Source organism: Coregonus clupeaformis, chromosome 7 (assembly GCF_020615455.1).
Source record: "Coregonus clupeaformis isolate EN_2021a chromosome 7, ASM2061545v1, whole genome shotgun sequence".
NCBI lineage: Eukaryota > Metazoa > Chordata > Actinopteri > Salmoniformes > Salmonidae > Coregonus > Coregonus clupeaformis.
In genome coordinates, this window is record NC_059198.1 from 10,327,522 (window position 1) to 10,355,144 (window position 27,623).

The window sequence follows — 27,623 nt, forward strand, 5'->3', positions numbered from 1 at the left end:
AGGGCAGCGTGACACAGAGGAGATGGCGGGAATTGTGGGGCTCAGGCTGCCCACCCAGCCTGGAGGGAAGGGCTGGGAGAAGTGAGAGAAGGGAAGGGAGAAGAGGCTCCTACCACACCAGAGGGTTGTAATCATCACGCTGGACCTAATGCTATTTTACAAAACAGAGGAAGAGATGAAGGCTGTGATGAACAAGGACTGTGAATTGTGATTATACAAGGGAGGATCAAAGCTATTAGAAACATGAGATTCCCAGCTCTCCCTACCACTCCTCACTTTCTATGTCTGTCTGGAGACAATGGCTGTAATTAAAATATTTGTAAATACAATGGGACAGATTTTGCCAATTAAAGTATTAATCACTGTTTTATCGGGTCACCATGACATCTCACTTTTCTTGCAATCCATATGCTGCTAGTGCCTGTTAATAATCTACTAATAAACCAGAACCAATTCAATATAACGCCATACAAAATTAAATAATGATATCCCTTTCGACCTCTAAATTCAGTAAGGTTTCCTTGGAGCAAGGTATGATGTTCAGTTAAAGCACTCATACTTGGCAGATACAACCGATGAGAACTATTTCAGTCATATGTATATTTTTGAGGATATCAGGTAATTAAAATTCCTGCTTAATTAAAATATCAAGCATTACAAAGAGGGTATGTTATGTCAGATGGATGTGAACTCATTGCGTGGCCTTTGATCTTTTACATTTTATGTTCTTCACTTCCTTTGGCCAGTGGATTAAACAGAATGCAAAGACCAGCCACCAGCGAAATAAAGGAAAGGTCTTAGATAATGCTAGGGCATGCAACATACATAAGGGAAGTATAACAAGATGCTTTATTTTGTCTCGTAGGTAGGCGTTTATAAGAGTAGAGTATTACCAGCACAATGGAAAACCGCAGATAGGAGTTTTGTTGCTTTGTACTAGCCGATTAATTTGTTTCATTATTGTGTCAATGGCAAACTGGCATTTCTACCAAAACCTCCACTAAATGTCTCTATATTTTTTTGATATGAGTAACATGTATTACCTTCTGGGAAATGTTTTTTCGTTCTTTGCCCTTTGCTGCTATGTTTTCATCCTTGATTATCGTACAAAAAGAAAGCCTCCGTCATCATTAACTGTGCCCCTATTGGACTATTTATTATCTTCTATTCATCCCCTTTTCTTAGTTAAATCTGTGTAGCTGCGTCACACTCCCCCATTCCATTTGTTACACGGTGACTAAGATTGTCTTCTGTGTGGGTTTAAATAGATTGACCATAAGGCAACGCAACACACTGTGACACATAGGGACAAGACATGCATGCACATCCGCGGCAGCACCCACAGTCCACACGCATACAGTGGAAATGTAATGCATAGTGGAACACCAACAGAAAGCGTCAAATTATATTGTTATAAAGTCGCAAAATAACACGCTTCTCTACACCCCACTCCTCCATGCATACCAAGACATCTCTACACCCCACTCCTCCATGCATACCAAGACATTTAATTACTTTAACACACAGCTGGAGATAGATAACATAATGTTGCACAAGCATGTCACTGCTATGTGAATGTTTTGAGATGGTATGTGAACATCGAATGACAGGTTCTCATTTCAATCACGATTCTGTATCACTACTTACAGTAGGCTACACCGCTACATTAAGTATTCAGTGTATGAATGTTTAATGCCAGTATAACCTTACGCAGTGGAGATCTAAACACAAATTAAATAAACTAGGCCATGCTACTGCCTGCAATAATGTGCACGACAATCGGTGGGAATCACTAACGTTAAGTGAATGAAAAGTAGGTTAGATATTAAGTGGAAAGGGTAGAAAACCAAGAGTCGAAGCGGGGAAGGGAGGGCGGAGACAGTTGTTTATATTCGTGTGGCTGTAATTCGTCAACTCATCTAGTGAGCTTGGAGGAAGATTCACTATTTCAACCTAGTTGGACGACTAGGTAACAACATCTATATAAATAGCGGAAAATAATGGATTTTTGAATAGATATAGGATTTGATTTGCCCAATAAGTCCATGGATCAAGGAAAGTAGTGTACAACATAGTTGAATAGAATCTCCTTATGTATGTGATTTTAAAAGGAGGCGAAAAATAAGAAGGTAGCCTAGATTATGAAATAAGAACGTTATTTCACAAAGGAAGCAAAAGCTACAGAAACACAGGCGGCAACATAAGATAGGATAAAGGGACAACAGGCGCAGCAGAGTGGTGACCTGGCCAGTGCGCGATGTTTGGAATGATAAAGAATACAATTTTCGGGAACACCGAAGAAACGGACTACAAATTGCTCAGCAGCGAGACCAAGGTAGGATACACCTTGACCTGTCAGTTTCAACTTGACATAAATTAAGTGTGTGTGTCTGTCAGTCAAGCATTGCATCACTTGATCTCGCGCACCACTGTACACCTCCGTCTTGTTTGGTGCATAAAACAACTGTCTGGTCATTACAGAGAGATCTCTTCAGTATCTCGCTCATATTTTTTTATTCTAAGAAATGTTTAATTTGTTAGTCACTGATTGCAGTGAAACTAGCCTACTGGCCCCAAACCTTCCATAGCCCCAGCCTACCATGATCTCAAGAAAAATCAATTTTGATTATCAGTAGGCCTATGTATTATGCATTTAAAGGGTTCTGTAATACCAATACCTTTAAAGTGTTTGATCTTTTGAAACCAACCATTATTAATTACACCTTATCTCCTGGCACCTGTGAGCTCATAGTAGGGGGTAGGGGCAGATCTCTGTGTGTGTGTGTGTGTTCCCCATTACCTCAGTAGTGGCACCACTGTGTATACTGCTACACTTGAAGGCAAGGTTGTGTTCTCTGAGAGAGACAGACAGATAGCGACAGATAATTTTTGAGGTTGGTTGGTTGGGAAAGGGTTTGGTGAAACTAGTGATGTACGAGCTTCCATATAATTTACTTGTGCACCCTGACAGAGTTCTTAATCAAATACTACCTTAGAGACAAGACAAAGCCAGACAGATGAAAGCAAAGAGGACTGCCAGATCAATTGACTGAGAGAGCGTGGAATCAAGTGACACTGACAGACACATTTACAGACATTGGCCTGACAAAGAAAATCCCAGTCATTCGCATGAGGAAGAGACGGAGATATCGTGGACGTAGGTCGGGGTGCCTTGTTAGGATCCGACGGCGAGCGAGTAAACTGCCGCTCCCATCAATCCTATTAGCCAATCTTCAATCATTGGAGAACAAATTGGATGACCTAAGATTACGGTTATCCTACCAACGGGACATTAAAAACGGTAATATCTTATGTTTTACCGAGTCGTGGCTGAACGACGACATGGATAACATACAGTGGGGGAAAAAAGTATTTAGTCAGCCACCAATTGTGCAAGTTCTCCCACTTAAAAAGATGAGAGAGGCCTGTAATTTTCATCATAGGTACACGTCAACTATGACAGACAAATTGAGATTTTTTTTTCCTGAAAATCACATTGTAGGATTTTTAATGGATTTATTTGCAAATTATGGTGGAAAATAAGTATTTGGTCACCTACAAACAAGCAAGATTTCTGGCTCTCACAGACCTGTAACTTCTTCTTTAAGAGGCTCCTCTGTCCTCCACTCGTTACCTGTATTAATGGCACCTGTTTGAACTTGTTATCAGTATAAAAGACACCTGTCCACAACCTCAAACAGTCACACTCCAAACTCCACTATGGCCAAGACCAAAGAGCTGTCAAAGGACACCAGAAACAAAATTGTAGACCTGCACCAGGCTGGGAAGACAATCTGCAATAGGTAAGCAGCTTGGTTTGAAGAAATCAACTGTGGGAGCAATTATTAGGAAATGGAAGACATACAAGACCACTGATAATCTCCCTCGATCTGGGGCTCCACGCAAGATCTCACCCCGTGGGGTCAAAATGATCACAAGAACGGTGAGCAAAAATCCCAGAACCACACGGGGGACCTAGTGAATGACCTGCAGAGAGCTGGGACCAAAGTAACAAAGCCTACCATCAGTAACACACTACGCCGCCAGGGACTCAAATCCTGCAGTGCAGACGTGTCCCCCCTGCTTAAGCCAGTACATGTCCAGGCCCGTCTGAAGTTTGCTAGAGTGCATTTGGATGATCCAGAAGAGGATTGGGAGAATGTCATATGGTCAGATGAAACCAAAATAGAACTTTTTGGTAAAAACTCAACTCGTCGTGTTTGGAGGACAAAGAATGCTGAGTTGCATCCAAAGAACACCATACCTACTGTGAAGCATGGGGGTGGAAATATCATGCTTTGGGGTTTTTCTGCAAAGGGACCAGGACGACTGATCCGTGTAAAGGAAAGAATGAATGGGGCCATGTATCGTGAGATTTTGAGTGAAAACCTTCCATCAGCAAGGGCATTGAAGATGAAACGTGGCTGGGTCTTTCAGCATGACAATGATCCCAAACACACCGCCCGGGCAACGAAGGAGTGGCTTCGTAAGAAGCATTTCAAGGTCCTAGAGTGGCCTAGCCAGTCTCCAGATCTCAACCCCATAGAAAATCTTTGGAGGGAGTTGAAAGTCTGTGTTGCCCAGCGACAGCCCCAAAACATCACTGCTCTAGAGGAGATCTGTATGAAGGAATGGGCCAAAATACCAGCAACAGTGTGTGAAAACCTTGTGAAGACTTACAGAAAACGTTTGACCTGTGTCATTGCCAACAAAGGGTATATAACAAAGTATTGAGAAACTTTTGTTATTGACCAAATACTTATTTTCCACCATAATTTGCAAATAAATTCATTAAAAATCCTACAATGTGATTTTCAGGATTTTTTTTCTCATTTTGTCTGTCATAGTTGACGTGTACCTATGATGAAAATTACAGGCCTCTCTCATCTTTTTAAGTGGGAGAACATGCACAATTGGTGGCTGACTAAATACTTTCTTTCCCCACTGTACAGCTAGCGGGCTATACGCTACATCGGCAGGATAGAACGGCTGAATCCGGTAAGACAAGGGGTGGCGGTCTGTGTATATTTGTAAACAACAGCTGGTGCACAAAATCAAATACTAAGGAAGTCTCGAGGTTTTGCTCGCCTGAGGTAGAGTATCTTATGATAAGCTGTAGACCACACTATTTACCAAGAGAGTTTTCATCTATATTTTTCATAGCTGTCTATTTACCACCACAAACCAATGCTGGCATTAAGATTGCACTGAATGAGCTGTATAAGGCCATAAATCAACAGGAAAACGCTCATCCAGATGCAGCGCTCCTAGTGGCCGGGGACTTTAATGCAGGGAAACTTAAATCCGTTCTACCTAATTTCTACCAGCATGTTAAATGTGCAACCAGAGGGAAAAAAACTCTAGACCACCTTTACTCCACACACAGAGACGCATACAAAGCTCTCCCTCGCCCTCCATTTGGCAAATCTGACCATAACTCTATCCTCCTGATTCCTGCTTATAAGCTAAAACTAAAGCAGGAAGCACCAGTGACTCGGTTAATAAAAAAGTGGTCAGATGACGCAGATGCTAAGCTACAGGACTGTTTTGCTAGCACAGACTGGAACATGTTCCGGGGATTCTTCAGATAGCATTGAGGAGTACACCACATCAGTCACTGGCTTCATCAATAAGTGCATCGATGATGTCGTCCCCACAGTGACCGTACGTACATACCCCAACCAGAAGCCATGGATTACAGGAAACATCCGCACTGAGCTAAAGGGTAGAGCTGCCGCTTTCAAGGAGCGGGACTCTAACCCGGACGCTTATAAGAAATCCCGCTATGCCCTCCGACGAACCATCAAACAGGCAAAGAGTCAATACAGGAGAAAGATTGAATCGTACTACACTGGCTCTGACGCTCGTCGGATGTGGCAGGGCTTGAAAACTATTACAAACTACAAAGGGAAGCACAGCCGCGAGCTGCCCAGTGACACAAGACTTACAGACGAGCTAAACCACTTCTATGCTCGCTTCGAGGCAAGCAACACTGAAGCATGCATGAGAGCACCAGCTGTTCCGGATGACTATGTGATCACGCTCTCCGTAGCCGATGTGAGTAAGACTTTTAAGCAGGTCAACATTCACAAGGCCGCAGGGCCAGACGGATTACCAGGACGTGTACCCCGAGCATGTGCTGACCAACTGGCAAGTGTCTTCACTGACATTTTCAACATGTCCCTGACTGAGTCTGTAATACCAACATGTTTCAAGCAGACCACCATAGTCCCCGTGCCCAAGGACTCTAAGATAACCTGCCTAAATGACTATCGACCCGTAGCACTGACGTCTGTAGCCATGAAGTGCTTTGAAAGGCTGGTCATGGCTCACATCAACAGCATTATCCCAGAAACCCTAGACCCTCTCCAATTTGCATACCACCCCAACAGATCCACAGATGATGCAATCTCTATTGCACTCCACACTGCCCTTTCCCACCTGGACAAGAGGAACACCTACGTGAGAATGCTATTCATTGACTACAGCTCAGCATTCAACACCATAGTGCCCTCAAAGCTCATCACTAAGCTAAGGATCCTGGGACTAAACACCTCCCTCTGCAACTGGATCCTGGACTTCCTGACGGGCCGCCCCCAGGTGGTAAGGGTAGGTAACAACACATCTGCCACACTGATCCTCAACACGGGGGCCCCTCAGGGGTGCGTGCTCAGTCCCCTCCTGTACTCCCTGTTCAGAGCCAAAACCATCAACACCATCATTAAGTTTGCCAACGACACAACAGTGGTAGGCCTGATCACCGACAACGATGAGACAGCCTATAGGGAGGAGGTCAGAGACCTGGCCGTGTGGTGCCAGGATAACAACCTCTCCCTCAACGTGACCAAGACAAAGGAGATGATTGTGGGAAAAAAAGAGGACTGAGCACGCCCCCATTCTCATCGACGGGGCTGTAGTGGAACAGGTTGAGAGCTTCAAGTTCCTTGGTGTCCACATCACCAACGAACTATCATGGTCCAAACACACCAAGACAGTCATGAAGAGGGCACGACAAAGCCTATTCCCCCTCAGGAGACTGAAAAGATTTGGCATGGGTCCTCAGATCCTAAAAAAATTATACAGCTGCACCATCGAGAGCATCCTGACTGGTTGCATCACCGCCTGGTATGGCAACTGCTTGGCCTCCGACCGCAAGGCACTACAGAGGGTAGTGCGTACGGCCCAGTACATCACTGGGGCCAAGCTTCCTGCCATCCAGGACCTCTATACCAGGCGGTGTCAGAGGAAGGCCCTCAAAATTGTCAAAGACTCCAGCCACCCTAGTCATAGACTGTTCTCTCTGCTACCGCACGGCAAGCGGTACCGGAGTGCCAAGTCTAGGTCCAAAAGACTTCTCAACAGCTTCTACCCCCAAGCCATAAGACTCCTGAACAGCTAATCATGGCTACCCGGACTATTTGCACTGCCCCCCCACCCCATCCTTTTACTCTACCCACATGTACATATTACTTCAACTACCTCAACTAGCCGGTGCCCCCGCACATTGACTCTGCACCGGTACCCCCCTGTATATATAGCCTCCCTACTGTTATTTTATTTTACTTCTGCTCTTTTTTTCTCAACACTTTTTTTGTTGTTGTTTTATTTTTACTTTTTTGTTAAAAATAAATGCACTGTTGGTTAAGGGCTGTAAGTAAGCATTTCACTGTAATGTCTGCACCTGTTGTATTCGGCGCATGTGGCCAATAAAATTTGATTTGATTTGATTTGATCATGAATCTGGAACTACTTCAATCGATAACAGGCAACCAGAAGACCAAAAACACTGTATGAAGAAAATGAAAAAGAGAGACTTTGTATCAATAGGCACATGAGTGGCCATTAAATAGGCGATAGACAGGCTATTGACAGTTTTGAAGTCAGTCAGTGCTAAATCTGTTAACTTCTCACACGGACACCCAATCAGAGTTGAACTTGAGTCTGACACCGTACCTGTTATATCTAGCCTAGTTGTAAAAGAACGGACATCTGCACAGTTTCACATTGAACATCACTCTGTCGTTTAATGACATGTGCCACGCATTCTGACAACCCATTCATCCGTAACGCAGCACACTGTCGTAAACCATAACAACGTACAGTACGACGTACAGCACGTCGTACCATACATAACATTTCCCCCCCCTTTCCAAAACCAGGGACTGGTACCATATATAAAATGTCCATAGGGCAAGAACCTAGAGTGATACCTGTAAGAAATAAACATTAACCCTTAAACGGATGGACTCTCCAAACTAGCCAGTTCAGTCCATTAACCTGGAGGTTGACTAAGACACCTAACGGAGCCTAAGAATGAAAAGAGGTTAAGTAGTCCCCCAGATAAGCAGGGCGAGTTCGTGCCCGCATAGGCCTTTCTTCCACCGTCACCGCTTGTGGCTCTGGCCCTTGGGGAACCCACAGAGGCTGGGGCTCAGGTGGTAGTGGTGGAGGAGGTCCATCCGGTGGCGTCTCTGGCCTGCATGTCTGTTTTGTGTGCCTTCGTGTTCCTTGAGGGGCAGGGACTTTCCTGAGGCGACTGGCGTGCCAGCGTGATCCATTGCTCATCATGAATGTGGCGGGCCCCAGTTGTCGACTGACCTGCAAGGGGTCCGACCAGAATGAGGCCATTTTGTTGCACCGCTGAGGCCGTCGGGCTCGGACCCAGTCTGACACTTGAATGATCGACTTCTTCACCCTGTGTGCCTTGTCAAAACGCTGTTTCATTGCTCTTTGGTGCCCGGTCACTGCCTGCTGTTCTTGGGTGCGCCTAGTCGCCGGTTCTGCTACTCTCTGTGTTCTGAGTCTGTCCAGTGGCAGTTCCATCTCACGACCTAGCATGAGGGATGCCGGGGAGACCTGTGTTGTTGTGTGTTTGCTTGCTCTGTAGTGCATTAGCGTTTGATTCAAAGCAGTTTGGAACGTGCACCCCTGGACCAGGTGCGCTCTGATGCCGTTCTTCAGCGTTTGGTTGAAGCGTTCCACCCCTCCGTTAGCTTGTGGGTTGTAGTAGGCCGTGCGGATGTGTTTGATTCCCTTGTTGCTGAGATATGAGGAGAACTCGGCAGAGGTTAGCTGGGGCCCATTGTCCGTGGTAAGGGTGAGGGGTAGGCCCCACCTTGTGAACAGGCTGTCTAGGATGTCCACGATGGCCTGTGCTGTGACAGTTCCGACAGGAACCACTTCTGGCCACTTAGAGTGGAGGTCATACACCACCACCAGGAAGCGCTGATGGTGAGGGACTGCGTGTCCATGGATCTCGCCACAGATGTCCAGTTGGATGTGCTCCCAGGGGTGGGACGGCCATGCGAGAGGCTGCAGGGGGGTGGGGCGGACTGTCCTGTTTTCCCACTGAGGAGGCATGCAGCACAATCCCTGACCAGGGCTTCAATGTCGTGGTCGATGCCTGGCCACCACACAAGGTCTCGACATCGCTGTTTGACCTTGACTATGCCCAAGTGACCCTCAGTGCGCCATGGATAGAACACGCGCACGCAGGCCACTCGGGACCACAGTGCAAAACCCTCGAGAGACACAGACTTCTTCCCAGCAAGAAAGTTCGTGCTTCACTCTGGCGAAAGTCGCCAGCTCTTCCGGCACATGTGCTGGCCATCCAGTGCGTATGTAGGTGCGCAGGGTAGACAGTGTGGGATCCTGTTCCGATGCTTGCTTCAGCTCCTCCAGTGAGACGACTGACTGAAGAGGAGCGTAGAGCATTTGTACAAGCTCTGTTTCGTTGTCGTCTGGCAAGACGGTTGGAGTAGGAGCGTCAAAGGAGCGTGAGAGGAGGTCTGCCACCACGTTATCCCTCCCCGGAGTGAACTTCAGCTGATAGTCATACTGTCTGAGGCGGTCGGCCCATCTGTGCAGCCGAAGTGGCTTGTGGCCAGTTCCTGATGCTGACAGTAGCGTTGTGAGGGACTGGTGGTCGGTTCGGAGTGTGAACAGACGGCCATATAGGTAGAGGTGCCACCTTTCGCACGCCCAGACACAGGCCAGTGCTTCTCGTTCGCCCACAGAGTACCGTTGTTCTGTGGGGCTCAGGGCCCCTTGAGGCGAAGGCGACGGGCCTCTCAATGCCATTCTGCAGCTGTGAGAGGACAGCTCCTAGTGCTCCAGCTGAGGCGTCACATGTGACAATGGTGTGGCAGACGGGGTCAAAGTGAGCCAAGACTGGGGCTGTGGTGAGCTGGCTCTTCAGTGAGCGGACCGCGTCTGAGCAGGCTGCCGTCCAGGCCCATGGCTCATCCTTCTTGAGGAGCTGGCGAAGGGCGCTGTGGTCTGAGAGTAGTGGGGCAGAAACCGGAGGTAGTAAGCTGTCATGCCCAAGAATGAGGCCACCTGAGAGGCTGAGGTCGGTTCGGGATCCGGTGGACGGCTTCAATGTTCGACATGAGTGGGGCAATGCCTTTGGCCGACAGGCGGAAGCCCACAAACTCGACGGCTGGAGCTGCAAAGGTGCACTTTCCACCGTTCAGGGTCAGGTTGTTCCGCAGTAGAGCACTGAATACTCTGTGGAGTCGATAATCATGGATGTGGAGGTCAGGGCCGTGGACCACGATGTCATCCAGATAGACCGCCACCCCAGGTATTCCAGCGAGGATGGTGCTCATCACCTTCTGGAAGCAGCTGGGGGGCGGAGCTAAGTCCAAAAGGCATGCGTGTATATCTGAACACGCCAGCGTGTGTGACAAAGGCCGTGAGGTCTCTGCTAGCTGCATGGAGGGGTACCTGAAGATAACCCTGACGAAGGTCAAGCTTCGTGAAGATCGTGGAGCCATGGAATTGTGCGGTCAGCTCCTCAGCTGTAGGCAAGGGGTACTTATCCGGGACAACGGCCTTGTTCACAGCACGGAGATCCACACAGGTCCGGATTCCACCGGACTTTTTGGTTGCAATGACCAAGTTTGAAATCCAGGGGGCAGCGTTGACTGGCTCAATGATGCCTGCATCCAACTGTGACTGGAGATCTTTTGTGACATCATCACGCAGTGCAAAGGGAATGCGCCGCAGGGGCTGCATGACTGGGGTCACTTCCGGATTCACTAGGGGCCTGTGAGTAAAGGCTGTGAGGCAGCCCAGTCCATCAAACAGAGTCGGCCAGTTCTGTTGCCATGTGCAGGTAACCTGGTAGATAGCTGACCCACTGTCATCTCTCAGTGTGAATCCCAAGCCTGTGAAGAGGTCGAGGCCCAGGAGGTTGGCACCCCGCTTTGCAACATGAAATGTGAATGATGGCAGATGTTTGGTGCCGTAGTGTACTGGGACCTGGAGGGTGCCTACAATGTCTATCTTAGATCTACCGTACCCACACAGGGCAGTGGAGGGCTGTTGGAGTGGTAGGTGACTGAAAAACTTGTAGTAAGTGGCAAGGTTGAGCAACGACACCGCAGCGCCAGTATCCAGCAGCAAAGGCAAACCCACCTCACCCAGCTGCACAGTGCATGTCCTGAATGACACATGGTTGGTGGAGACGGTTCGGATTTCCGTGTGTTCATGTTGAGAGTGAGATGAAACGAAGGGCCTGTTCTGGGTGGAGCTAGTAGCAGGGGCAGAACGACACACTTTCGCAAAGTGATTGTATTTTGAACAGTTCTTGCATATTTTCCCACGGGCTGGGCAGTTTGAAGCCCTTGAATTGTGAGAGCTAGCCCCACAGTTGCCACAGCTAGTTCTGTTTGTTTGTCTGTGTGCCTGCTGCACGGGCATGTCGGTGTCTGTGTCCATGCAGCTATCGACGCGGGAGGGCGTGCGCAGCGCGTGATCGTTGTAGTGCGCCTGCTCGGGCTGAAGCTGCTGTGTGAGAATGGCTGGGGGCCGAGTGTATGCTGCAGAGCTGTCTGTTAGCATAGAAGAGCATTCCAACGCCGCTTCAACCTGGAGTGCTATTTTAATAGCTCCATCTAGTTGTAAATTATCCGATTCCAAAAGCAGTTTCTCCCTTGTCTTTTCACATAACGTCCCCTCTATCAACTGATCCCTGATGATCTCGTCCTGAAGTGTCCCGTAGTTACAAGAGCTAGCCAAATCCCTCAGATTAGCCACGTAGCTTTGAATGGACTCACCCGGCCGTTGGTGTCTCTTCCGTAGCCGGTAGCGTCGGAGGAGCACTCGCTCTTTCCCGGCGAAGTGGTTCCGTAAGAGGCTGACTGCAGCAGTGAATGTAGGAGCCGATCCAAGCGCTCTGAAAATCCTCTGTCCCTCTGTACCAAGGCAGTGACGGAGCAGTGCTGTCCTCCGCTTGTCGGAGATTGTAGAAAAGTCCATAGCTTCTAAATAAGTGTTAAAACTATCAAGCCAGTTATTCCACGGGACTGGAGGTTCGCCAGGCACGGCGAGGAATGGTGCTGGCGGTGGTAAACTGAATTCAGCCATCTTCGTCGCCAATGTTATATCTAGCCTAGTTGTAAAAGAACGGACATCTGCACAGTTTCACATTGAACATCACTCTGTCGTTTAATGACATGTGCCACGCATTCTGACAACCCATTCATCCGTAACGCAGCACACTGTCGTAAACCATAACAACGTACAGTACGACGTACAGCACGTCGTACCATACATAACAGTACCCTCTTAATTAAAACTGACATTGAATACAGGAGAACTGTCTGTCTGCACATGCTCAGAAGCATGCACACACACACACACACACACCTTGTTGGGCCCTCATATTTCAGGGCTTACAAATGGAAGGAGATGGCTTTAAAGCTAGAATCCTTAGTTGCTATATCCATTTTTGGATATATACCCATTGATTCTTGAAGAATATAACATAAATGCCTCATGAGCTTAGTTCAACTGTCGTACCCTCAACTGTCCTAGCCCATCACCACAATGTTTGTAAACAACATAAATGTAAACAAACACTGTATAGCCTAAAAACATGGTTAAAACTATCATTTTGATATCATGGATGGTCAGTCCTTGCATCCATATCTCTGTCTATGACTTTGAGAGAGGTTACATTTCTCCAGGCCCATCCCTTAGCTTTTTACCAAAACAGAGGCGGGTGACCTCTATGTTATTGTTTCAACTAAGGATTCTAACTTTAAACGCTATTCTTTTTAATTTCATGTTTTTTGTTCTCCACACAGTATTGATATTACGCAATGTTTTAATTCCTCTGAAATTATCTTACTTGGCACGATGCATTGTTTAGTAATGACAGACATTTGATTAGATGGACAAGTTGACATCACAGTATGCTTATTATATAATGACAGCACATTATCCATTTCTTGATACACAAGACAGGCTCACACTCCAAGCCAACTGAATGGTTTTAGAGGATATAGTTGTCATGTAAGATTCAAATGTCAACTTCTCTCTGTAAGAGGTTTACAAACTTCACATGACATTGAGTGGTGACATTCAAACTAATTAAAACCATTTGTTTAAAAGTTAGAGAAAGAAAGAGAGTGGGTTGAATATGAAATGAATCGCTAATATTCGCACATCCACAATAATTATGGCCCACGTCTACCCAGCTGAGACACAGAGTAATTATATACAGAGGTTGCAGGATTCCAGCTAAGCACACACACTAATTGCACCTTTAGACTGAACTCAGGAACAAAGTGTTCAATTATTGCTGTTGGAACATGTCATCTACATGTATTGTTAATGTTGGTCACAGTGACATACACAGTGAGCTCCAAAAGTATTGGGACAGTGAATGTTGTTGTAGTTTTGGCTCTGTACTCCAGCACTTTGGATTTGAAATGATAGAATGACTATTAGGGTAAAGTGCAGACTGTGAGCTTTAATTTGAGGGTATTTTCATCCATATCGGGTGAACCGTTTAGAAATTACAGCACTTATTGTACATAGTCCCCCCATTTTAGGAGACTTTTATTGTAAATAAGAATAGAATGTTTCTAAACACTTTTATATTTTCTCGCTCATCATTATTCACGATTCATTCAGGATTATCCGTAATCATGGTAGCATCCACATTAATGTAGAAGTGTAGAAACATTTTCTATGCTTATTTACAATAAAAGTGACTCCAAAATGACACAATACATTATTTACCATTCATTTCTATTGGGCACAAAATAATCTAAAACACAACCAAAACAAGCAACAAATGCATCTAACAAATTTGTAGTCACAAGCTTGATGTAGTCATTGCGTGCTATGAATATGGGACCAAATACTTAACTTTTTACTACTTTAATACACATATAAGTGAATTTGTCCAAATACTTTTGGTCCCCTAAAATCGGCCTACTATGTACAAAAAGTGCTGTATCTAAATGGTTCACCCAATAAGGATGAAAATACCCTCAAGCTGACAGTCTGCACTTTAACCTCATAGTCATTGTATCATTTCAAATCCAAAGTGCTGGAGTACGGTACAGAGCCAAAACAAAACAAAATGTGTCACTGTCCCAATACTTTTGGAGCTCACTGTCAGAAGCACTATGAACAAGTTCTTGACATCGCAATTAGACCAGCTGGAGTAAAATAAACCTTTTAGCTACAAACCTTTTAGTTAATCAGCAATACAGTTCAATCCCTGTATCAGTTAATACAATTAATCCCATATCAATATTGTTGCTAGGGCCAAGACGATACCAGAGATGCCTGTTCAGTGATACTTGTTAGTGACGCGGCAAGGCAAGGCAACAAAACACGAAGCAGATATAACTTCTTTATGAAAACAGCCCTAATGTTGGAAACAAACATCATTATGTTGTCATCCAGTCACATTTATTTATTTTCCAAACTATAGCACACAATATGTTAAATACAGCAGGTTTTTAAAGAACCAAAGAGTTTAGTCTGCTTTGTGTTTATATTTTTGCCATGGAAAAAATATTGCTATACTGGTATCATCACAGCCCTAATTGTTGCCTTCTATGTATGTACAGCCCTAGTTTTAAATAGAGTTTAATGCATAATCTAGTATTTCCATTGCATTATACAGTGGGGAAAAAAAGTATTTAGTCAGCCACCAATTGTGCAAGTTCTCCCACTTAAAAAGATGAGAGAGGCCTGTAATTTTCATCATAGGTACATGTCAACTATGACAGACAAATTGAGAAAAACAAATCCAGAAAATCACATTGTAGGATTTTTAATGAATTTATTTGCAAATTATGGTGGAAAGTAAGTATTTGGTCAATAACAAAAGTTTCTCAATACTTTGTTATATACCCTTTGTTGGCAATGACACAGGTCAAACGTTTTCTGTAAGTCTTCACAAGGTTTTCACACACTGTTGCTGGTATTTTGGCCCATTCCTCCATGCAGATCTCCTCTAGAGCAGTGATGTTTTGGGGCTGTCGCTGGGCAACACGGACTTTCAACTCCCTCCAAAGATTTTCTATGGGGTTGAGATCTGGAGACTGGCTAGGCCACTCCAGGACCTTGAAATGTTTCTTACGAAGCCACTCCTTCGTTGCCCGGGCGGTGTGTTTGGGATCATTGTCATGCTGAAAGACCCAGCCACGTTTCATCTTCAATGCCCTTGCTGATGGAAGGAGGTTTTCACTCAAAATCTCACGATACATGGCCCCATTCATTCTTTCCTTTACACGGATCAGTCGTCCTGGTCCCTTTGCAGAAAAGCAGCCCCAAAGCATGATGTTTCCTCCCCCATGCTTCACAGTAGGTATGGTGTTCTTTGGATGCAACTCAGCATTCTTTGTCCTCCAAACACGACGAGTTGAGTTTTTACCAAAAAGTTCTATTTTGGTTTCATCTGACCATATGACATTCTCCCAATCCCCTTCTGGATCATCCAAATGCACTCTAGCAAACTTCAAACGGGCCTGGACATGTACTGGCTTAAGCAGGGGGACACGTCTGGCACTGCAGGATTTGAGTCCCTGGCGGCGTAGTGTGTTACTGATGGTAGGCTTTGTTACTTTGGTCCCAGCTCTCTGCAGGTCATTCACTAGGTCCCCCCGTGTGGTTCTGGGATTTTTGCTCACCGTTCTTGTGATCATTTTGACCCCACGGGGTGAGCCCCAGATCGAGGGAGATTATCAGTGGTCTTGTATGTCTTCCATTTCCTAATAATTGCTCCCACAGTTGATTTCTTCAAACCAAGCTACTTACCTATTGCAGATTCAGTCTTCCCAGCCTGGTGCAGGTCTACAATTTTGTTTCTGGTGTCCTATGACAGCTCTTTGGTCTTGGCCATAGTGGAGTTTGGAGTGTGACTGTTTGAGGTTGTGGACAGGTGTCTTTTATACTGATAACAAGTTCAAACAGGTGCCATTAAAACAGGTAACGAGTGGAGGACAGAGGAACCTCTTAAAGAAGAAGTTACAGGTCTGTGAGAGCCAGAAATCTTGCTTGTTTGTAGGTGACCAAATACTTATTTTCCACCATAATTTGCAAATAAATTCATTAAAAATCCTACAATGTGATTTTCTGGGGGAAAAAATCTCAATTTGTCTGTCATAGTTGACGTGTACCTATGATGAAAATTACAGGCCTCTCTCATTTGTTTAAGTGGGAGAACTTGCACAATTGGTGGCTGACTAAATACTTTTTTTCCCCACTGTAAGTAGTCATGTAGCAGGCATTCCTATTCAGCGTGATTGATTTACAACACAAGGGATAACTTAGTGTATTCGATCTAAATACAAAATTATTTGGTTTAAAAAATGTGACCATTGAGGTCCCTTTCAGTGGAACAGATTTACTCAAGACTGGTTATGGAGTGTGTGAAATGTAACGTTCCTCTGTTATTTAATAGTTGATGTTTCTCAGCATAAGCCTAACTCTCAGGTCAAGTACACCATAACATGTATAAGAACAGGCAGCAAGTCAGTGAGTGTGTGTACACTCCACATTAACCCCACTCTGCCGTGTGCGTTCGTGCGTGCCCCTATGGTCTGGCCTTATGTAAGAACAGGCATCTCTGTCCCATTATTCTCTCTAGGCTTCATTAAACCCTATGGGGCCCTGAGAGCAGAGCAGGAAAGAACTGGAATCAAATCAGCGTAATATGTTTGATCTAGATCCTTTTCTGGGGGCATTTGGCTGTCCTCTGTTCGTTTCCACTCCAAGTGTTACACCGGCATCAGTGAGCACAGATTCTGCTCATTGCATATCGCCAATCACAGCCCCACCTCCCTCTAACCCCCCAGTAGTGTGTGGCTTCCTTCCCTCTGAACAGTTTGTCAACATGTGTGTCATTGGTGAATCACGTTTGGCCTCCCGCTCTCTTCCCCAGGAGGGGGTCAGCTACGAAGTGCGGAGGTACGATGGTGCAAAGTATGCCTCAGTGAGCTCAGAGGGGCGGACCTTTGACCAGGTGACGGGGGAGCTAGTGAGGAAGCTGCTCGTGTACATTGGGGGAAGCAACGACCAAGGTGAGCCAATCAGAGAGCAGGGCCTGTCCTGTCAGTCAGTGGCCCTAAACTCAGAAAGGTCTAGGGGCTCGGCTCAATCTGTATTGCTGATGTTCAGCACTATAGAGCAATTGAAATTTGAAGGTAATTTCCAAATGAGCCGACATATACAGCGTTTACTATGACTGCAGTCTCCGCGAACGCGGAAACATTGCCTTTAAATTTCTATCGCGCTGTAGCACAGCTCTTCAGCGCTACGGATTGAATCGAGCCACAGATATAATGTGCATATCTGAAAGTATTGATGTAAGCAAGCAATATGGGGAAAACTCTTCCTAGTCTACCAGAGGGTTAGATAGTGTTTCAGATCATCAAGGGTGACTGAAGAAGTGTCTACTCTGTTTGATGCTAGAGGTCAGTATGAAACTGGGCCTAAGAGGCAATGAACTCGATCAAATCAAATTTTATTTGCCACATTTGCCGAATACAACAGGTAGACCTTACAGTGAAATTCTTACTTACAAGCCCTTAACCAATAATGCAGTTTTAAGAAAATAAAATAAAAATAAAAGTGTTAAGTAAAAAATAGATAAGTATTAAAGTGACGATGCATAAATAATAAACAGAGTAGCAGCAGCATAAAAGAGGGGTGGGGTGGGTTGTGGGGCAATGCAAATAGTCCGGGTAGCCATGATTAGCTGTTCAGGAGTCTTATGGCTTGTGGGTAGAAGCTGTTAAGAAGCCTTTTGGACCTAGACTTGGCGCTCCGGTACACATAATAACACTGTTGCAGTAAGTTGTCTGCCATCCCATCTATCTGTCCTCTGTATCTTTCTTTCCAAGGGGAGGCAATGGGGACGACAGCACCGGTTATCATCACAGTGTATCCCAGGGACGATGGTGTGATGTCACGCCGTTTGGTGGTTAGCCTCAGGATTCCCACCAACTACCAAGTCAGTCCCCCTGTGCCCACCGACAGTGCCATCAGGATCGAGGATCGACCCGGCATGACCGTCTACTCACTGTGGGTGTCTCCATGCAGTCTTCACCTTCCCTGACAAGCACATGCCATCATTTCATATGCAAATTTTGGAATCCATGGGAATAAAAACAAAAAGAAACTTTGTTTTTTAATTCTTTACGATACAAAATGTACTTTAATATTCATAATTTATTTGATTACATATCCTCTTTCTCTCTCCTTTCCAACCCACCTCACCTTTCTTTTCACAGGCAGTTTGGAGGCTTTGCAGGGGAGACTGAGTATCGAGCAGAGGCCTCTCGCCTAACCAAAACTCTGGGTGAGACTGCCCCTTTTCAGAGGAAACAGTACTTCTGCTGCACATACAACCCGCCAATGAAACCCTACGGCCGACGCAACGAGGTGTGGTTCCTACAGGAGGAGCCATAAGGGCAGCATTATTAAGACTGACTCTTAATAATAGTCTATAGTCGCTTCCTCTCATCATCTCCTCTCCTTCGTCTTCACTGATTACTCAACATCTTGATCTTCATCCCAAAAAAATAGGATGTGTGAAAATAATATGGGATTTGTTTTCAAATCAGTGCAAATGAAGGAGAGGTGATGCAAAGAATACTATTAGACTATTGAAAGGTCATAAGGGGAGGGATGGGCAGCGGGCTATATAGTTACTGGCCCAAAGTAGTGCAATAGTACAGTACCATTACCAGTAACTGGATATTAAGTGGCCTAGTAGTAGGAGCCACTAACCACAAAGTACTGCTGTGTGTTATAGGTGGTACAGATGGTACATCATTAACTCAAGTTCAAATTTTGTACACCCAGGGGTTGACACTCCGCTTAAAATATGCTTCATAGTGCTTGGAAGAAAAGCACATTAAATCAGGCTGTACACATATCACTATTCAGCAGTCTAATTAAATTATGCTTCACGTCACACACCATAAAAACAAAATTACAGTTAAGTATTCAATAAGTCATTAAATTAAGTTTTAAAAAGCACCCTTTTCCCAGGGGAGGGAATTGGAAATAAATTAGGAATTGAGCCATAGAGTAGTGATAGTCAAATGTTTTCCTTAGTATGAATTAGTTGGTGGGGAGGATATGAAGGAGAAATATATTAGTCATTCCTTAAATGTTATCTTTCGAGATGTCTAATCCTTCTGTGATGATCACATTAACATTATTCAAGACAGCAGTTGTGTGTAGTGAATGTTTTGGTGTGCTTGTATTTGAAGTCTTGGAATTGTAATGTTATTTATTATGATTCTTGAAACTATTTAAAAATACCTCTGTGTAGTGTGTGATTTTCTGTGAAAATATGGATTGACGATATCGTCATGGTTTGATAGTGTTTCATATCATATTAATTATGTTATTCAAGATACTACTAATAAGATTTTTTGTGCAATACTGACGTTTATTTTTATTTTTTAGTTCTATACACACAAAAAATAATACTTAAAATACTGGTACACCACTGTTTTGGATAGGTTTTACATAAACATCTATTTATTATTCATTATTAGATTTTGAATCAATATAAAGAACTCCAAATAAGGAATGGGGTTTACAAACAAGATATTTCACAGACATTTGATTAATTTAAGCAGATAATAATTATAACCAACCAAACCTCTAACCTAAAACTAGTACAAAATGTCCTCTCTATGCACTCTGAGAAAAGTCACTACAACCCAGTTTAATCAGGAATAAATTAGTGGTTTTCACAGGTTAATTCGTCACAACTGCAAGAAAGCACTGTGTAGCGGGCTAACGGCTAAATAAATACACGGCCTAGTAACCCCACACTTGTGTAATTACACAGAGAGTAGGGTTTTGGTTTCAGCCGGGCTTTGCATTCATCAATACAATATACAGGGTTTGACTGGGGCATGGGTTATTCATGTGACCAGTTACAACATCATCTCTAGGCTCAATACAAGTTATTTGCGAGATCTAGGAACATCGCACATTACCAATAATCTCACATATGTAGCGGTACATGTCAGTACTCCATCCAATTCCCATATTCAAACAACATGCACTTCCTTCCTTCAATAAAAAGCCAGAAATAATCTAGAAAGGTGTGGTGTGCATTGAGAGTACTGGGACGTTCAGCTTTCATTCAATGCTCTCTGGAACAAACTTAAACCACGCACAAACACAATGGAAACACTTACTCTGAAAGTGAATGTAAAAATACTTTACAATACTAGTAGGAATAGAAATTGTCGTTTTGTTAATAAGCTTCATAATTTTAATCGAAAATGTATCAAATGTATTTTGGTAACAAACCTCTGGATTAAAAAAATTCTGTAAATATTTAATGCCTATACATTCCCCATACTGCCCATCACATGTAGTTCAACTCAACAGGGCAGTTAGATACCCTTTCCCAAGAACCAGACAGTTCCACATTCTAACATACTGAAGGAGAGAGAGCCCACCATGATAACTGGAAAGATTGAATACTTATCTGTTAAGTGAATAACCATTTAGTTGGCAAGTTACCATATAAAATAAACTGAGTGGGAGGGGGGTGAAATAACGCTTTACTCATGATTAAAAAGGAAACATTCATCATTTGAAAATGTCTATAAGAAAATGTACCAACATTGTTGTGCCCCAAAATTACTTAAAGATTACTTAAGATTAAAAATAATCTTGCCTTTTTGTCAATATAGTACTTTATACTTTCCTTTACAGTCTAATAATTATCATCTCCTTAATCATTTGCTGTTGTGTTTATTAGGGGAAGGGAGGTACTCAACATGATGGTTATTGAGCTTTAGTTGTTCTTCTTCTCTGGATAGCCTGGGTAAGGAGCAGGAGGGGCAGAAGGCGCATAGGGAGGAGGCTGTTCCTATGTGAGAATAAACAGTGATAGAATATCTTTAAAATACTGAACTGAAAACATCAACACAGCACAAAGTGCATGCACTGAATGGACATGGAGAGAATAACAGGTCCCTTACCATCGGCATGTAGACATTGTGGGGGTTGTTGGGGTTGTAATAGGCGCTGCCTGCTGCCTCTGCTGCCTTGGCATTACCTGAGGATCAGGGAGAGAGAGAAATTACGGGCGATTAATGCACAGAAGCACATGCTACTGTAACTGTGGAGTAGGAGAGACAATGGAGCACACTCAGCACAGTATATTGCAGCAGGACACTCGTGACAAGACATCTTCCAGACAGAATGATTCACAGAGGCACACTTCCAACTCTCTTTCAATTTTCCAAAACCCACAAATAGACACACAACTGACATCTAAATGAGGCGTACTGAGTTTAGGCCAACTGGGTTGTTTCATGGGGTAAGGGAGACTAGGGGTGAGAGTTATTTTGTTTGTTTCTCCTTTTTAATATGATGTGTACCGGTTACGACATCAGCACTCCTTTCTCAGTGCCATGCGTCATGTGCGTCATATTGAAGCAGACTGATGGGATCAGACAGATGCAGCGATGCAGACATACAGAAAGAGACAGAGAGACAGACCTGCAGGGGGAGCAGCCCAGTTTTGGGGGGGCCCAGGATACGGGGGAGGTGGGGCCATGTAGGCAGGGGCAGATGGGTACATTCCTGCAACACGAGAGAGAATACCCAAAATACTCATAACAGCCTTGGGGACACATCTTTACTTCAAGTAGTTATACATATTGACACCAATCAATCAAATTCATACACTCATAAGAATGGAGGCATTATCCAAAATATTTCCATATTTAAGTGCTATGCAATCTCTGATGTAAATGTCAATCTGCTAGCATTACAGCATTTGATTCTCAATTATTATGACCCAAGCCTGCATAACATAGTTTTATAGTGATGATAAAGTTCTTTAAAAACAGACCTGCGGCTGCCAAAGGGTAGGGATAGCCCATGTCGCCTGGGGGAGCCTGGTAGAAACCATTCTGCTGGGGTGGGGGTGCATATGGGTAGTTCTGAGGAACAGGTGGCGGGCCATAGCCATTCATCACTCCAGGTGAGGGGTAGCCATAGGAGGCACCTCCGCTTTGAGCAGGAGGGGCACGAGATGCTAAAACAAAGTTGAAGGTTAAACCTAAATACAGACTGGACTTGACAAAAAGAGTAACATGTATAACAAATATGTAGCCTAACAAATATAACAAACTTTGACTGCATTACTAGGAAGTGCTTTCATGATGTACATGTTTAATGAATTCTTTAATTGTACGATATAAACTGAGTAAAGCAGATATGTTGAATGACAAATAGGCCCTGTACTGACAAACATGACAGTCATAAAATTACTTACCATTTGTTGCCAGTTTGAAGAGGTGCTGACCTAACTCGATGGCTCCCCCACTAGAAAAAGACATCTTGAAGCTAGCCTGTCCTTCCCAGCCTCCTGAAACCAAAGAAATGACTGTTAATACATTGATGAGCACTGTGTACTTGTCTTTGCATTAAATTGGAAGTCTGATATTGAATTATAATCAGTGCCTTGGAGATGTCACACTTCAATTTCTACTACTGCTGCTAAAAACTTTGACACAGACAGACATTGTAAAGTAAAATGAGATTGTGGTTTACAGACTGATGTCAGCCTCTGAAAATATCTGGCCTTGGCAAATCACCCTTGCGTCACTGATTCACTTCTGCATGTATTCCTAGGATACATCAGGCCATACCTGGGGCTGGAGGCCATACACACTTTGCATGCTCTACAGTTCTTTCCTCATTATGGTGTTGAATGCTACGGGAGGACAACAAACTGCTGCCTACCTCCAGCCTCAGCAGAAACTGTGCCCCTGATGTAATTGGCGGCAAAGACTGGTTGCTCGATGCTGCAGCCCTTCATCAGGTAGTATGGGAACATCACAGACCCCAGGCTGTCCTTGGCATTACTGGACACAAACACCAACTGAAACGAGGACAAACAGAGAGAAAGAGGGCAATAAAATGGACGCAGAGCAATGGATTGTCTTCCAGTTTGTGATGCTTGTCGTTTGATGCGACGCAGACAGGGTAGCCTGAGTTGTGAAACAGAAGAGTTGTTGTCTGTCCTTTTTCGTGATATCCAATGGTAGTTACAGTCTTGTCCCATCGCTGCAACTCCCCTACGGACTTGGGAGAGGCGAAGGTCGAGAGCCATGCGTCCTCCGAAACACGACCCTGCCAAGCCGCACTGCTTCTTGACACACTGCTCGCTTAACCCGGAAGCCAGCCGTACCAATGTGTTGGAGGAAACACCGTCCAGCTGGCGACTGAAGTCAGCTTACAGGCGCCCGGCCCGCCACAAGGGGTCGCTAGAGCGCGATGGGACAAGGACATCCCGGACAGCCAAACCTTCCCCTAACCCGGACGACGCTGGGCCAATTGTGCGCCACCTCATTGGTCTCCCAGTCGCGGCCAGCTACAACACAGCCCGGGATCGAACCCAGGTCTGTAGTGACGCCTCTAGCACTGCAATGCAGTGCCTTAGACCGCTGCGCCACTCGGGAGGCCCCCTTTTGAGTTTTGATGTTGAGTCTTTGCCCAACAAAGTGATGTTAGGATATACAAGTTAGCCCGTACAAGCTTTTGTGCCAAATACATTACGCTGTTACAGGTGTCAAGCTTATGGGCATGTGGCAGCAGTGTGTAGGAGGGAGGTTCCTAGGTGTGAGAAGTGTGCAGAAGGGCATGAGACAAAGGAATGTGTAGCATTGGGGAAAGTAGTGGTATGTGTTAATTGTAGGGGTAACCATGGGGCTGGTTATCAGAAATGTCCAGCGCGAGAGAGGCAGGTTGAGGTTTCCACGGTTTGAGTAGTGCAGAAGTTGTCGTATGCTGAGGCAGTGAAGAAAGTAGAAGAATATGGATCAAGGGGCGGGATCCTGAGAGGAGTGGTGTGAGTAGTAGAACTGTACCAGTACAGAGGGATAGGCCAAAAAGTGATATAGGTTTCAGTAAGATTGGATTTTCAGCATTTATAGCAATGGTTATCAACTGTACTGCAGGGATGGAACGTAAGTCACAGAAAATGTTGGTTGTGGTGGCAGCTGCAGAGAGGTATTTGGTTGTGCGAGACTTGACGTCAGAAGAGTTACAGGGTGTGTTAAGTGGTGGTTGCCCATATTTTCAGGCTGTTGGCTTGAGGTAGGACTAAATAGATTTAAATAGTGGAGTAGGGTGGTGGGTTTTTAGTGAGTGCAGGGTTAGATGGTAGGGTATTTGTTGATTTTGTTATTTACATTTTTTTCAAGCAAAGTATAAGGGAGTTATACTCCAGTCTAGTAGGTGGCGGTAATGCAACATTTATTGGATGCCAACCGCCGTTAAACCTCATCGAAGAAGAAGGATTGTCTTCCAACATCCTAACAGGCACACAGGACCAGCATGGTCAGATGGGGAGGTCTTGACCGACTGAGGGGTGGAGCATGGCGTCTTCACTGAAAAGACGAGCAGTTGGAAAGGGAGTAAGTCCCAATGATAGTGAGGATAACAGCTCGGATGAGGGATCGGAAGACGATGGTGATTCAGGAGAGGAGGACAGCGGATCAGAAGAGGAGAGCAATGAAGAGGTCAAGGCCGAGGATAGAATAGACACCGGAAGGGAAAGGAGGGGGAAAATGGAGTCCTTAGAGAAGGCAAGAAACAGATATAGGTTTGGAGAAATGCAGTATTATCATAAGGAGACTTATATTTGGATGAATGAGGAGGAATGGAGGGAAAAAGAGAGGCAGAGGAGGTCTAAGAGAGAGATGGAGGAAGATTGTGAGTTTGAGTCAGTTAAAAATGGCAGGAAAAAGGGAGAAGGTTTGTTAAAGAAGAGTGGTAGGAAATGTAAGCAAAGTGAGCTGAAGACAGGAGTAGAAATGGAAGTGAATGAGGGTGATGTGTCGGAGGTGGAAGGTGTGGTGAAGTACTCGGAGCCCGAGGATTGCACAGCGGGTCAGGATAAAGATGAGTCTGTGACAGTAGGAGTGAAGTTTGTGGAAAAAATTGATCCTTGCCTTTTGGCTGATCCAATTGTGGTTTCAAGATGGGTGAAAAGAGCGTTGGGTAAAGTGGAATCGGTGAGGGTAAACAGAAGTGGTCTAGTGATAATTGTTTGTGTTTCTGTTGGGCAGAGGGAGAAGGCGCTCAGAGTTAAACAAATGGGGGAAAGAATTGTGAATTGTTTCGCTCTTAAGAAAAGGGTGCCATTGAGAGGAGTGATTACTGGGGCAGCAGTGAATGTAAAAGTTGACCAACTGAAGGAGATGATTCCCGGTGTGTGTGATGCTCATCGTTTGGTGCGACGTAAACAGGGTGGCGAGAGTGGGGAAACAGAAGAGTCATTTTCTGTTCTTTTGAGTTTTGAAGTTGAGTCTTTTCCTGAGAAAGTGAGGTTAGGATATATAAGTTATCCAGTGTGAGCATATGTGCCGAATACCTTAAGATGTTACAGGTGTCAAACTTATGGGCATGTGGCAGCAGTGTGTAGGAGGGAGATTCCAAGGTGTGAGAAGTGTGCAGAAGGGCATGAGACAAAGGAGTGTGAAGCAGTGGGGGAAGTGGTGGTGTGTGCTAATTGTAGGGGTGGCCATGGGGCTGGGGATCAGACATGTCCAGTGCGAGAGAAGCAGGTTGAGGTATCCAGGGTAAGAGTAGAGAAGAAGTTGTCATATGCAGAGGCAGTGAAGAAAGTAGATGGTAGGTTATTTCTTTGCTTTGGTATATTTTATTTATCAAGGAAAGATAAGGTAGTTGAACTCCAGTCTAGTAGGTGGCGGTAATGCAACAAATTGGATGCCAACCGCTGTTAAACCTCATTGAAGAAGAAGAAGCATGGTCAGATAATAAACATACCCTGTATGGAGTGAGGTAAACAGTCCCCTTCTTGGTCCCCCTCAGCAGGTCTGTCTTGCTGGTGACATCGCTGAAGGACAGCTCCACATTTTTGCATTCCCTTAACACACTAGTGGTGGATACATGTTCAGTTTAGGCATGTCTAGTGAATTCACAGACAAATAGGTATAGTATGTATGATAGGTCCTCCATAGGACAAATACTGTAGTAGAATCCTAGCAGAACCGAGTGTTAAGGGACATAGTGGGATTCTGTATGGTCTACATCATTTCACATAGGCCTATTATTGGCATTTCACATACTGGCTGGTTGGTTAAATCTGACAAAATTCTAACTATTATGAAAAGTTGCCTTTCTTCGTATATTTCCTAAGTTCCTGTTACTTTATCAACTTCCTAACCCTCTGTCAAAACGTTTACTTTAGACTCAGGTGGTACGTTAGTAGGGGCGGCTCGCTCTTTGTTGACTTTGCTGTCAGTCTACCTCCCTGGAAAACACACTTATTTAGCTAGCTAGCTAACACTTATAACCAGTTTATTACTTTTACATCTAACGTTAGTTTGACTAAAGTAAGCAAATGTATCTAGCTAACGTTAGCTTTAATACGTTTCAAAGGAGTAATGATGACTGACTTGGAACTTAGCTAGCTTTTCCTGCCAGCAAGGCCAACAACGACGTTGCTGACTGATAGCTAGCTACTGACGTTAGCACTATAAAATAGCGCTTGCTATATGAAAAAAGTTGCTAACTGACGTTGGCCAGATATAATTAACACTAAGTACGGAGCTGGCTGGCAAGCTAGCTAGCTAGCTATCTTGCTAACATTAGCATAACAGCTAACGTTAACTAAGCTACCGAAAGTAAGCTTCGTGGCGATTAATGATTCACTAACCTCTCGCCGTTGTTGATCAAAACTCCTCCATTTTGAGAATGATTTCGATTTAAAGCCATGTTCAGATAGTCTAGTGTACCTTCGTCAGGTACAGCGACACACTGGAAATGAGAGGAATGCCCAAAACGTCAAAGTGTTACGTCACATGATCAGCTGTTTCATGTGTGACCGCAATGTTCTGTTAGGCAACATTGTTTCCCATATGTCAACAAGCCTTTGAATTGAGATTGTCATATAATTCTAGTGTGTTGAGGTGAGGTGGGATATTTGAGATTGGTTTGGATGAAATAATACAGCATTGTGGTTGTGAAGAGAGCTGAGTAGGCCTAAGGAGAGTAAAGGCTTTTCATATATGATAGATTTTTGCTTATTTTATGTTTTTAGAGAATGTGCTTTGAGTTTGCCTCTCAGTCGTAGTCCAACACTACAACATCTAATGGGTGCCTATATATTCCAAATTGGGTTATATAATTCTGCTTGTACAACCAACACGTGTAAAGGAAAAGTTAGTAGGCCAATTGTGTAATCAGTTTATGACTCATGAGTCATGACTTAGGTATGGTCCAAAAAAAGGATGGAATACAGGAAAATAAACTAAATATAAAATGCATTTTTTTTAAATCATCACTTAGTT

General features: G+C 44.5%; 2 protein-coding genes across 2 annotated transcripts; one reads left to right on the forward strand and one right to left on the reverse strand.

Moving 5' to 3' along the window:
- The first annotated feature begins 1,873 nt into the window (after positions 1-1,873).
- On the forward strand, positions 1,874-20,349 carry LOC121570406 (heme-binding protein 1-like). Its single transcript, XM_045221151.1, has 4 exons — positions 1,874-2,335; positions 17,195-17,333; positions 18,156-18,336; positions 18,546-20,349. Exons 1-4 carry the CDS (start codon positions 2,258-2,260, stop codon positions 18,721-18,723), a joined length of 576 nt encoding a protein of 191 aa, XP_045077086.1. The 5' UTR covers positions 1,874-2,257; the 3' UTR covers positions 18,724-20,349.
- Positions 19,785-27,153, reverse strand: LOC121568645 (WW domain-binding protein 2-like). The gene is made up of 8 exons (XM_045221150.1): positions 26,990-27,153; positions 26,098-26,206; positions 23,047-23,185; positions 22,577-22,669; positions 22,151-22,336; positions 21,796-21,879; positions 21,273-21,349; positions 19,785-21,160 (listed from the first exon to the last, which is right to left on the reverse strand). Exons 1-8 carry the CDS (start codon positions 27,046-27,048, stop codon positions 21,086-21,088), a joined length of 822 nt encoding a protein of 273 aa, XP_045077085.1. The 5' UTR covers positions 27,049-27,153; the 3' UTR covers positions 19,785-21,085.
- Between the last annotated feature and the right edge of the window lie 470 nt (positions 27,154-27,623).